Here is an 11341-nt window from a genome sequence, read left to right on the forward strand (position 1 = left end):
TCGCCCTGGAGGAGTGGCGACATTGGTTGGAAGGTGCCACCCATTCATTCCAAGTTATCACTGACCATAAGAACCTCCAGTATCTCCGTGATGCAAAACGACTTTGTCCCCATCAAGCCAGATGGTCATTATTCTTCTCAAGATTCCACTTCTCCATTACTTACCGTCCTGGTCCTAAAAATGTCCGTGCCGATGCTTTATTCAGGTTACATGATTCTACAGAAACTTTCGAGACAACCACCAACATTACACCCGAAGATATCATCATCAGTCCCATCGAAGTGTCTGCTCCTCTAGCCGTCGCAACTCCTAATCCACGATCTCCGCCGGGCTGCCCACCTAATCGTCAGTTCATCCCCAGGGCACAACGGGTAGATCTCATTCACACCTCTCTGGGCACTGGGCACCCCGGGGCCAACAACACTCTCTCACTGTTATCTGAACGCTTCTGGTGGCCGGGTTTGGTAGGGGATGTGAAGAGGTATGTACGAGGTTGTAAGGAGTGTGCAATGTCCAAAAGTCCCAGACATCTACCTGCAGGAAAGCTCCATCCCTTGCCAATTCCTAACCGCCCCTGGTCACACCTAGGAGTAGACTTCATGACTGACCTACCTTCATCGGATGGAAACACCTGCATCTTCGTCATAGTAGATCGATTCTCTAAGTTCTGCAGGCTATTACCCCTAAGAGGTCTTCCCACTGCCCTGGAGACCGCCGAACTTCTCTTCAATCATGTTTTTCGCTATTATGGGTTCCCAGAAGACATTGTATCGGACAGGGGACCCCAATTCATTTCCCGGGTATGGAAGTCGTTTTTCAAGCTCCTAGGTGTGACAGTCAGTCTCTCCTCTGGCTACCACCCTCAGACCAACGGCCAGACGGAGAGGAAGATCCAGCAAGTGGGGCGGTTCCTCAGGACCTTCTGTAATGGCCACCAGAACTCCTGGAACCAGTTTCTGGGCTGGGCAGAGTATGCCCAAAATTCACTGCGGCAACCCACGACCGGCCTCACACCATTCCAGTGTGTTCTTGGGTTCCAACTATTTCCACTAATACTATTAGGTTCTTGGGTTCCACTATTTCCCTGGGATGGTGAACCATCTGAGGTCCCCATAGTGGATTACTGGTTCCGGGAGAGCGAGAGAGTTTGGGACGAAGCTCACCATCATCTGCAGAGGGCAGTTCGCAGATCCAAGACGATCGCTGACCGGAGGAGGATTTCGGGCCCAGTCTATGTTCCGGGAGATAAGGTTTGGCTCTCCACTCGAGATATGCGTCTGCGTCTGCCCTCCAAAAAACCCAGGTTTGTTCGCCCTTTTACCATCCTAGAACAGGTCAATCCCGTCACCTACAAACTCCAGCTACCACCGCAATACAGAATTCACCCCACATTTCACATTTCCTTACTCAAACCCTTTCACGAACCTCTTATTCCCTCCACAGAACCTGGCCACGAAGAGGAAGTAAGCCATTCAGTCTAGCCAAGTGGTGCGTGAGTGTGTACCGTCAGCCTGTCAGCCTCTTCTAACGGAGTGTGTATCCATTCTGGAAATCTCCTCTCGCCGTTCCTGCAAATGAAATATCTATCATTCATTCACGGACTGCACTCAAGATTTATCCATATCGGAACTCGGATACTCAGTCATTTCTGCACGTTGAGATACCCTGTCACTCTGCTGTTTAATTAAACTTGATCTTCACTACTTACCTTGTTGTACGTCTGCTTCTGTAACACTACTACTACTATGCTTGATAAATAATGTTGGACACAGCTGCCAGACATGTATGGAAAGGTGGTATAAATGTGTTTTAAAAAGTGTGCACAGTAAAATACTAAATTACAGCATACCTCTCATATATCTTACAGAGGTTTGTCCAATTAACATATTTATGGAAAAAAAATCTTCATTAAGGATATAGTTTATTTAATTTAATCCCTACATATTGTAAACTACCTTACCCATAAGCCTCTCTCATTCTACTACTGGAACGGGAAAACATTGCGCTGATACTTGTAATTTTTGAAGTATGTAGGCTCAGAGTTAGGATCTCGGTAAAGGGATAATTTCTTTATAACATACAACGCAATATTGTTAACTGACCGTATTATTGACCTAATAACAACAGCAAAACGTACCTTGGAGCACGAGGCTCTTTTTAAAATGGGTTTTAAAGACAATACATCCAGAGAGAGTCATGCCAGTGCTGGACAGCCAATGACAACACGGTTTTAACAGGGACGCCACACTTCCTTATCCATATATGGTAATTTTTGACAGGATCTCCCGGTTTTATATGAACTTATAGGTTTCTAAAATACATCTCTCCATTAAATATAAACTAACATTTTAAAATTATAAATCCCTTTTTTGTGTTTAACTTGATGTAGAAATAAGCTAATGTTGAACCCCAACCCCCCCCCCCCCCCCCAACAATAAATACAGTACATGTTTTTTTAGACATCTAAACTTTAAGCATCACACTTTTTTAGATGTTATTTTTATTTGTGACAGAGAATATGAATATACAATGACATGTTGGTAAAACATTGTGCAGAGGGTCATGAATTGTAAATTACATTTTTCAAAGTTATTTGAGTAAAATAACAATAGTGAGTGCAATTCTAGTGATGTTTTACAATGTCAATTATGAATTTTAATATGCAAACATAAGCACTTAACTGTAGAATTACATATTAGCACACCTTGTCTGTGTTTCATCATGTAACAAAGACAGTAGAGATTTAATGGAAATGAAATTACAGTATATTCTTGATGTTCAGGGTGTGTTCATGGTCTCATGTGTTAGCCTCATTATGTCAAAATATGATAAAAGAAAACAGGTATTAAATATAAGTTTTAACAAACATAACACACAATACACAATACAACTTTTGGCTAGATGTTTGTGTTGATTTGAAGTCTGGACAAGTTGATGCTAGCTGCCAAAAGTCAGAAGTTTTATAATCTGTTCAGATTTAAAAAATATTGTGTAGTGCATGGATGAGCAACTTCGGTCCTGGAGGGCCACCTGCAGAGTTTATGGCGCTTTTCCACTGCATGGTACGGCTCAGTACAACTTGGCTCGCTTCGCTTTACCACTGCGTGGTACGACTCGACTCGGCACGGCTCGCTTTAGCGGTTTGCTTTTCCACTGCAGTTAGTACCGCTTCATAGTGGGTGGGATTATAGTCTGACCGTTATAGTTTATCCCTCCTCGGCAAACAAACGAGAGGAACGTCTGCACTTCGTCCACTGAACACGATTCAGCCATTTCTTTTTTGGAAGGTTTTTTTCTTTCTTTTTTCTTCAAGCAAGTCAAGCAAGTAGTTTTAAAACAGGTGCTACAGCGGTGGCTGTTACTGGCTGTTCTTTAAATCTAGTGGGTTTGATGTCTCACAAATACAATGACGCTGGTAGTGACGATTCTGTCTGACCAATCAGTGATCTGCAGTGTGTTCACGTCAAATTTTAGTATTGGTACGGTACGCTTGGAACCTCAACAGAGGTGGTACCATTTAGAGCGAGCCGAAGCGAGCCGTACCGGTTGGAGCTAAACTCTGCAGGACAGTGGCCCTTCAGGACCAAAGTTGCCCATCCCTGGTGTAGTGTATTCCATCCTCAGTAAAATAAAAGGCCAAGGTGAGAAGGTAAAATCCATTGAAAACTAGCTTGTCCTCAAAAATCCTCTTCGTCTTCATCCTCCTCCTCCTCCTCCTCCAAACCATACTGGATATCCTCCTCCTCCATGTAATCATCTTCTTTCAGGTCACAATTGTCTAGTACACTACTGTACAGCTGATGAACAGAGGAGATGTGACTTTTTTGCGGTAGGATATTTTTTTTATAAGAAGAGAGTGAAGTCCTAGAATTCCACTTTCAGAAAATCCACAGTCCTGTTCTGCAAGTAACACAAAAACCACAAAATAAATTATGTAATGTTGTGTTCTGCAGTAATTTTCTACTGAATTTACAGCATCAATTAACTTATTCACCAGTATAGAGCAGCAGTTATGGCTAATTACCACAGGTTCAGTTAAAGAGCATGATATTGTGAATATACTGTATTGATGTTATTATTGCTTACACAAGATAAACAGGAAATTATGTAGTACTTACTGTTCTTTTTCATTTCAATAGCAATATGGCTTGAATGATCGTTTAGAACAGAATGTTCTCTTTTGAGGCGTTTCCAGTGATTTTTGATCTCTTTTAGGACAATGCACTCCTCTTCAGTAAGCCGGTTCAGGAACATCAGTTGGTCAAAGGCCTTTTTTTTTTGGTGATAAGATTATCTGTGAAGATGTTTTCAAAAATAATGCAAGGAATAGTGTATCAATTTACTTTGTACAAAGTATGTTAAATATTTAAATGATAAATGAATCAACATAAATATTTTTACACTTGCATGTATAAACAGAAACAATCCTAATGACTACAATTGAGTTTTAGTGAATATATTACATTTCATTAATGACAACTTTCAAAATAAGTTTTTAGTATATAATTTAGATATTATGGATATAAGTTATGATGGGTAAGTTTACTGCATTTGGTCTTGAGGGACTAGATATGCTTACACTGCTGCAGAGCAAGTAATAACTTGGTACAGCTGAGACAAATGCTGATGAACAATAGGCATAAACAATATCCACTGTAAGCAGATAGGTCGATACATATATAAGAATTTAAATGAGTTATTATGGCATGCTTTTGTCTTTTTAGATAGACAAGACATACCATGCTCATTCAGTAGCCATGGCCATGCATAACTCTTAGATGCCAGAATTGCATCAGCTGACTGCAGTTTTTCAAGTGCTGCCTTGTTGTATTCATCTACAGCTGCACTAAGTTTGGCTTTTTCCTCAAAAAATTTTCTGCGGAGTTTGTGTCTTCTCTTGTTTCCATCTAAAAAGACAAAAGCATGCCATAATATGTTCTATTTAAGACTTTTCTAGAGTAAAAGTTATATAAAGACAAAAAAAGGTATGTATTTAAATATGTATTTTGCTGCTGGATACTGCCTTCTAATAATGAATGTTTGAAATACATACAATTTATTTTTTTTGCCCAAAGTTCTTGAGTTTAGTACCATCCAGGGTCTCACTATTATAAAACAATGCAACCTAATGTTGAAATTGTTAAAAGCTTTAAAACTATTTAATGTTTAAAGTGCTCTAACCTGTTTGACGGTAAAGGTTTTGCTTCCTCTGCCTGATGCTCACATAAAGCGTCTCAATCATCTTTTACAGCCCCTGTTGACTGCGTGTGTTCTCCTCACTTGTTGCTAAATTATTGATAAGATATGCTTTTAACAATAGAAATAAAAATATACATCTATGATTACATCAGAGGTATAAGGATGAAGCTTAAATTCAAGTATAAACAGAAAAATCATACAGTTTTTTTTAAGTACAGTGCTAAGGTAATCTAAAACATGACTACCTGTATCAGCCCACTGCTTGATTTCACTGATCCAGCCTTGAAGCTCATCATCCGTTACTGCCAAATCTGTCTTCATTGCATCAAGGTTTAAGGACTCCTCCGGAATTTTTGCTTTTGTCTAATGAATAACAAAACACCATTAAGTGCATTTATTAAAACATTAAAAGTACTGACAGATGGATACATGATTAATGAAAATGGGCACGGAAAACAGCATAAAACAATTTTATAAGTAGCAAAGGTTTTGACTTTTTAGTGTTTGTTCTATAACACTTACCTACAGTACTTGTTTGCACTACAAACTGCGATAGACATAGTTAAACACTAAAAAATATCTTTCACCTGTGAAAGATAAGGGTTATTTAGAAATATACCTTCATTAATCTTCGGGACAGCACTTTTGCTAGGTTCTCAATTTTACGTTGGTTCCATGCCATGGCCTGGATAGTAATCATGTCTGTTCTAGCTAAACAATACATGAAAAAAAAAATAGTGTTAAAAAATAAATAAATGTTACTTTTTTCATTTTTTATTTATTTAGAATGCAAATATGAAAATGGTCTTGACTTTTTTTTAAAGTTTAATACTAATGCCATTCAAAAACTAATGTATTTTGTGTGTACCTTTAACTTATATTTGGTAACTTTGTATTGTATGTTTGCAGCATACACTTACCTCCTTTGGTCATGTATTTGCTGCATATTGCAGTTCTTGACAGGAAGCTGTTCACTTGTTCGACCTCTTCACCCAGGGTGGTGACTGCTCCATCTTGGTTTCGACCACCCCACTTAATCGTGTGCATGGATCACATATATTTAAAAGGGTTAAAATAATCTCAACAATGTGTTTTAGAATATAAGCAGCAATTACTGAAAATAAATACAGAAGTCACAAATTGGTATCTTTATTGTCTGGAAAGCAGTTTACCTCACATTTCCAAGAGTGGGCCTTTGCATGCATCACTGACAGGAATGGCTTCATGTCCAGGAGAGGAGAGAGCTCTGGACTATCATTAACAACTCTCTTCAGGTATGGCCAGTACTTGCATATTACATCCGTGCACATGAACTGCACATTCCTTCGAGTCAACTCCTTTTGTAGAAACATGGGATATGCAAATATTTCTGCCCTCATCATGTTGAGACTTCTCGGAAGCACACCATGTCAACAGACAGCCACCTCCATGCCCTCCTCATCAAACTTGTTGATTGTCTTTGGGACGGACTCCCGTGCTGCAGTCCACTGACTTGATCCACAGACACCTTTTCCAACTGACTATCAAGATGAGAACAAAGTGAAAGAAAAACAATGTGATTATTTAACAACACAGTATTAAATTACCTATATGGATAAAAGTCTAAATACATATGTGTAAAAACATGTCAGTCTGTTAGCATTTTTTTTTACACATTTCAAATTGCCACAAGGGAATTTTTGCTTTACTGCAATTTCAAGCCATGCAAGATGTCAATATTTTACAATTCAATTCATTTTTCTTAATTTTGCTATTGTAGTTTTAATTTTGTTATTGTAGAAACTTTGCATTCCTATTTTTGTTCAGGATATACAATACAATTTCAAAGATCATAAAGACAAAACAGCAATACTACTTACATGCTTTGTCTTATCATTAATTTAGTCCACAAACTTGGAAACATCTTCATCCTCACAGACAAAGACACCATTAAACAGACCATGATCTTCATCCCTTGAAAATATTTAGAAGGGCTTCATTTAATTATCTAATGAAAAACTAACTGGAATAAAATACTATTTTGAAATGCTTTTTGAAAGACAATTATATAACTTCCCCTACCTTCTTTTGAAGCGATACATTTTCCTGTTACCATCTACTGCCACAGCAAGCATAAATGGAGAACAGGCTGGATAGTCAAACACTTTCAGTCCACAGAGCTGATCGATTTCGAATTGGCAGTATCTCCATTCCAAAAAAACTTCTTTGAAAAGCATCTGCGCATATCTTTCCATTCTATAAAACAAAACAATCAAAAACCATATAAGAAAAAGCTCACTCCAAAAAAAAAAAGATGAAAAATAAATAATCGGTTATTAATTCAATTAATACTCGGCCAAAGAACTCTGTCCGCTGTTCTAGTAAACTGGTGAAGGACTGTCTAGACATTCCAGGAGCAGTCAGTTTCATGTGGTCATAGGACACAATTACATCTATTTTATATAATGTTTCACAGCTTGCTGTGGCAGGCCAGTACCCAGACTTGATCAGTTGCGGGATGCTGGTTAATCTGCTCACAAGACATTTTGGACATGTGAAGTGTGGCAAGCTGACATTGTATGTAACAGTGTATGTATAATGTATTTGTAATATAACAAAACAAACAATCATTAAAATATTAGTTTTTTCTACACTGGACTCACCATCGATTCCGATGAGAATTGCCCTTTTACCTTCTGACATCTCAATGTAATCAGTGGCACATTGGCACATTTTGCTCATGTGCCTCAAGAGGCAAAAGGCAATCTAGAAAAAATTAGTGAGCAATTATAAGCCAGTCGTCGAGATAGTTGAGAACGCGAACGCCATGTTCTCTCATGGGAACAATGGCCGCCTCCACGACCTTCGTGAAGACACGGGTCGACAGGGCCAAGCCGAAGGGTAGGATCTTGTACTGATATGCTCGACCCTCGAACGCAAACCGAAGAAACGTTCTGTGACGAGGAAGAATCAAGACATGAAAGTACGCGTCCTTCAGGTCGATCGCTGCAAACCAATCCTGGGGGGGGGGGGTGCATTCGAAAATGCGTTTCTGCGTGAGCATTTTGAACGTGAGCTTGTGTAGGGCCCGATTCAAAACTCGCAGGTCCAGGATCGGCCGTAACCCACCGCCTTTCTTGGGTAGAATGAAGTAAGGGCTGTAGAACCCAGACCTCATCTCGGCTGGAGGGACCGGCTCGATCGCGTCCTTCGCCAGCAGGACGTCGATCTCCTTCCTCAAAACAGGGGCATCGACACTCCGCACACTGGTGAAGCGGATGCCCCTGAACTTGGGAGGCCGGCGGGCAAACTGAATTGCATAGCCGAGCTGAATGGTACGAATGAGCCATCGGGACGGTCTCGGAAGCGCTAGCCAGGCTTCGAGAGACCGTACCAACGAGCCCACGCGAACCACCGGCGTACCCGCGGAGGGGCAGCGAGGTGGAAGGCAGGGACCGGACTCCGGAGGCATTACTGCGGCCGAGAGAGGGGTCTGGGTGTGCGGGGCAACACCTACATGCTTCCACCGGGGGCAGGCAACAGGGAAGGTCCGGAGGCGCTCAGCTGATGGCTGTCCCGAGGCGAAGGAAGGAGGAGAAAACGGGGAGGGAGGCCCAGAGGCGTCGTATCCCGATTTCCGCACCTCCTTGCCCAGCGGGAGACGAGAGCGACGAGGCCGTAGCGGCGTCACTGGCGTCCGAGTGCTGGGGTGAGGGGAATGAGAGCGACGAGGCTGCGTGGCGGCGCACACTGTCATTCTGACCCTCTTGGACGGAGGAGACTGGGAGTGGCGAGGCACTTAGCCGACCTCGGCTGTCAGACTCGACCGTGAGTGACCCAGAGGAAGTAGAAACTGATCTTTTATTGAAACTGCATGGTCAGCGCCAGAACAGAAAGAAAAGGAAAAAAAAGATTCTCCGCCCGGCCCTCCTCCGGGGGAAGGAGAGGAACAGAGGGTCCCTCCCGATGAGCAGCCACTGCATCCTCTGGGTCGCCCGTCTCAGGGTCGCTTGCCTCTCCTCTTCCCGGGAGGTTTAGACGACTCCCGAGCGGGCTGGGCAGCTCTCTTGCGGCCGGCACCCTGCTGCCTAGGGGGCTGCTGCCTAGGGGGCTGCTGCCTAGGCTGGGCAGGGGCGGAGGCGGCGGTAGGAGGGAGGGAGGGTGAGGGAGGAGGAGGGAGTCGATCTGTGTCTGGCCGCCAGAGGGTCCATCCACGACCTCGTCACCTCGTCATGCACTTCCGGAAAGAAAGGAACCGGGGCGGGGCAATGAGAACCAGCACAAGCCCCCCTGAGATACCAATCGTCGAGCCGCGAGGGTTCGGGACGTGGTGGAGGGTTCCACTCGAGCCCGACACTCGCAGCCGCCCGGGAAAGCATAGCGGCCATTTCCGGATCCGGCTCGGCTAACGCTACCACACCAGAAGGGGGCAACGCAGTCGGGTCGTCATCTCCAGAAGATGACCGCTCTCCCTCCGATGCAGCGATCGACGTCTGGTCCTCCGGCGGAGCCCCGAAGGAAACGACTGGGACCACACAAGATGGCCCAGTGCGCTCCTCCGGAGGCTCCAATGGCAGTGATGCGGAGGAGTGAGGTGCCTGCGGGGGTCTTTCACCCGGCTGGACATTCCTTACTGTAACCCTCAGACCACCAATGGGATTAGCCGAAGTAGCCTTCTTCTGAAGTGAACCAGAAGAAGAACTAGATCAGGGAATCTCCAAAGGGACTCCCCCTCGTTTGAGGGATCTTAGTCTCGATCTAAGCATCGCAACGGTCATGTTCCCGCGGTGAGAACATGACTCGTTCACGAACGCTGCCTCAGCGTGCGCGAGGCCCAAGCACGAGAGACAGCGATCGTGACCATCAACCGGTGGCAGATATCGACCGCATCCAGAAACACACGGATGAAACGTGTCTTCACCCGTGTTACTCTTTTAGAGAATGCTCTCTTATTGTGCTGAAGCACGCAGGGATCAACGCGGCAACACAGCGGGGAAACTGCAAGCCCAGCTCTTTTGAAAGATGTAGATAGCGTGAATCACCACCGGCTGCCGGGAGCTCGCGAAGATCACTGAAGCGCCGTCACACCAACACAGAGAGATCCAGAAAAAGAGCAGACTCGTTGAGCACAAAGAAAACACTTTCTTGAAACTCATTCACTCAGAGGACACAACCGGTCGGCTCCGAAGCAAAAAGCAAATGTGTATGCGCTTGCTTCCGCTTTATACCAGCACTGGTAGGCGGCGTGCGGAATGCAAATCTTGCATGCCAATGTTTATTGGCTCGTTTTAGTTCACTCGAAGGCAGTTGGTCTCCCTAGCGTGATCCCAATTCATTGGAAACTCCTCCGACGAGACGTAGGAGTTCCCAGGAAAGGGAACTGTTGAGTTTATACTCGAAAAATTTAAGTATCATTAATATTAAAAATTAATATTACCCCAGAGTAAATTGCATTACTATCCCACCCCCAAAACATACAATTATAACAACGATAAATGCTGACCAATACTTAATTATGTTACTTTTTACTGAAAATATAATTCAATAAAACAAACAAAATGTAATGTCATATGACATAGCTATGGTTGAATACACTCTAGATGTGAATATAGTGTTGTAAACTTCTTCCTTCTTCAGTGTAGAAAAACTCAGAAGCGAAAACCAGGAGACTTATTTAAGCAGGATTCTTTATTTGCTGTAGTCTGGTTCGTCCAAAATCTTACCCAAGTCAAGTCAAGTCTAACTAAGGGAACTTTACTCTGTAGTTTATATACATTTCAAGGGGGAGGGATTACATTGTGATGAACAAAGCATGTTAATGAGCTGAGACATGAGAACAGAACGGTGCAGGACTTCTCGCACTGAGAAAAGAACTCCAAGACAAACGGTCTCAGTAATAATATAGCAGGTGCTTGCTCAGCATGACTCCTCAACCGGTAAAACAATGAGAACAGGAAAAGCCTAGCCTTCTCATATTGAGACGGGACACTCAGGAATATCCCGCTCGGAACCCCTACCGTTTGCAGAGATTTCCTGGTCTCATCATTTATAAACTTTCTCAATATAAAATACGATTGTATTGGAAATCTAAATTAAACATTTAAATAAAATTTGTAATCCTACATTTCCCCCTTTGAGAGTTCTAAATAACTCTCACAAAATA

The 11341-nt window shown here is 42.9% G+C and overlaps 1 protein-coding gene across 2 annotated transcripts; it reads right to left on the reverse strand.

Moving 5' to 3' along the window:
- Window positions 1-3550: 3550 nt before the first annotated feature.
- LOC143706739 (uncharacterized) lies at window positions 3551-7747 on the reverse strand. Of its 2 annotated transcripts, none has more exons than XM_077198984.1 (11): window positions 7531-7747; window positions 7261-7434; window positions 7059-7152; window positions 6372-6719; window positions 6120-6237; window positions 5819-5910; window positions 5445-5562; window positions 5182-5286; window positions 4740-4907; window positions 4119-4294; window positions 3551-3900 (listed from the first exon to the last, which is right to left on the reverse strand). In XM_077198984.1, the coding sequence occupies exons 4-8, from the start codon at window positions 6579-6581 to the stop codon at window positions 5246-5248; spliced, it is 579 nt and encodes a 192-aa protein (XP_077055099.1). In that variant the 5' UTR covers window positions 6582-6719; window positions 7059-7152; window positions 7261-7434; window positions 7531-7747; the 3' UTR covers window positions 3551-3900; window positions 4119-4294; window positions 4740-4907; window positions 5182-5245. The 2 variants fall into 2 exon arrangements, with proteins under 2 accessions (XP_077055099.1, XP_077055098.1); XM_077198983.1 differs by having other exon boundaries at window positions 5182-5307.
- Between the last annotated feature and the right edge of the window lie 3594 nt (window positions 7748-11341).

Source organism: Siphateles boraxobius, unplaced genomic scaffold, assembly GCF_051911475.1.
Source record: "Siphateles boraxobius isolate OS27281-9 unplaced genomic scaffold, OSU_SipBor_1 41, whole genome shotgun sequence".
NCBI lineage: Eukaryota > Metazoa > Chordata > Actinopteri > Cypriniformes > Leuciscidae > Siphateles > Siphateles boraxobius.

Bases quoted from the DNA above. Each gene is read 5' to 3' on its own strand.
- LOC143706739 (XM_077198983.1), bottom strand. From the start codon at position 6,581: ATGATGAGGGCAGAAATATTTGCATATCCCATGTTTCTACAAAAGGAG. The intron at 5,911-6,119 runs GTAAGTGTATGC...TGTATTGTTTAG, and splicing joins CAAATACATGACCAAAGGAG to CTAGAACAGACATGATTACT. The intron at 5,563-5,818 runs GTATATTTCTAA...GTTATTCATTAG, and splicing joins TGTCCCGAAGATTAATGAAG to ACAAAAGCAAAAATTCCGGA.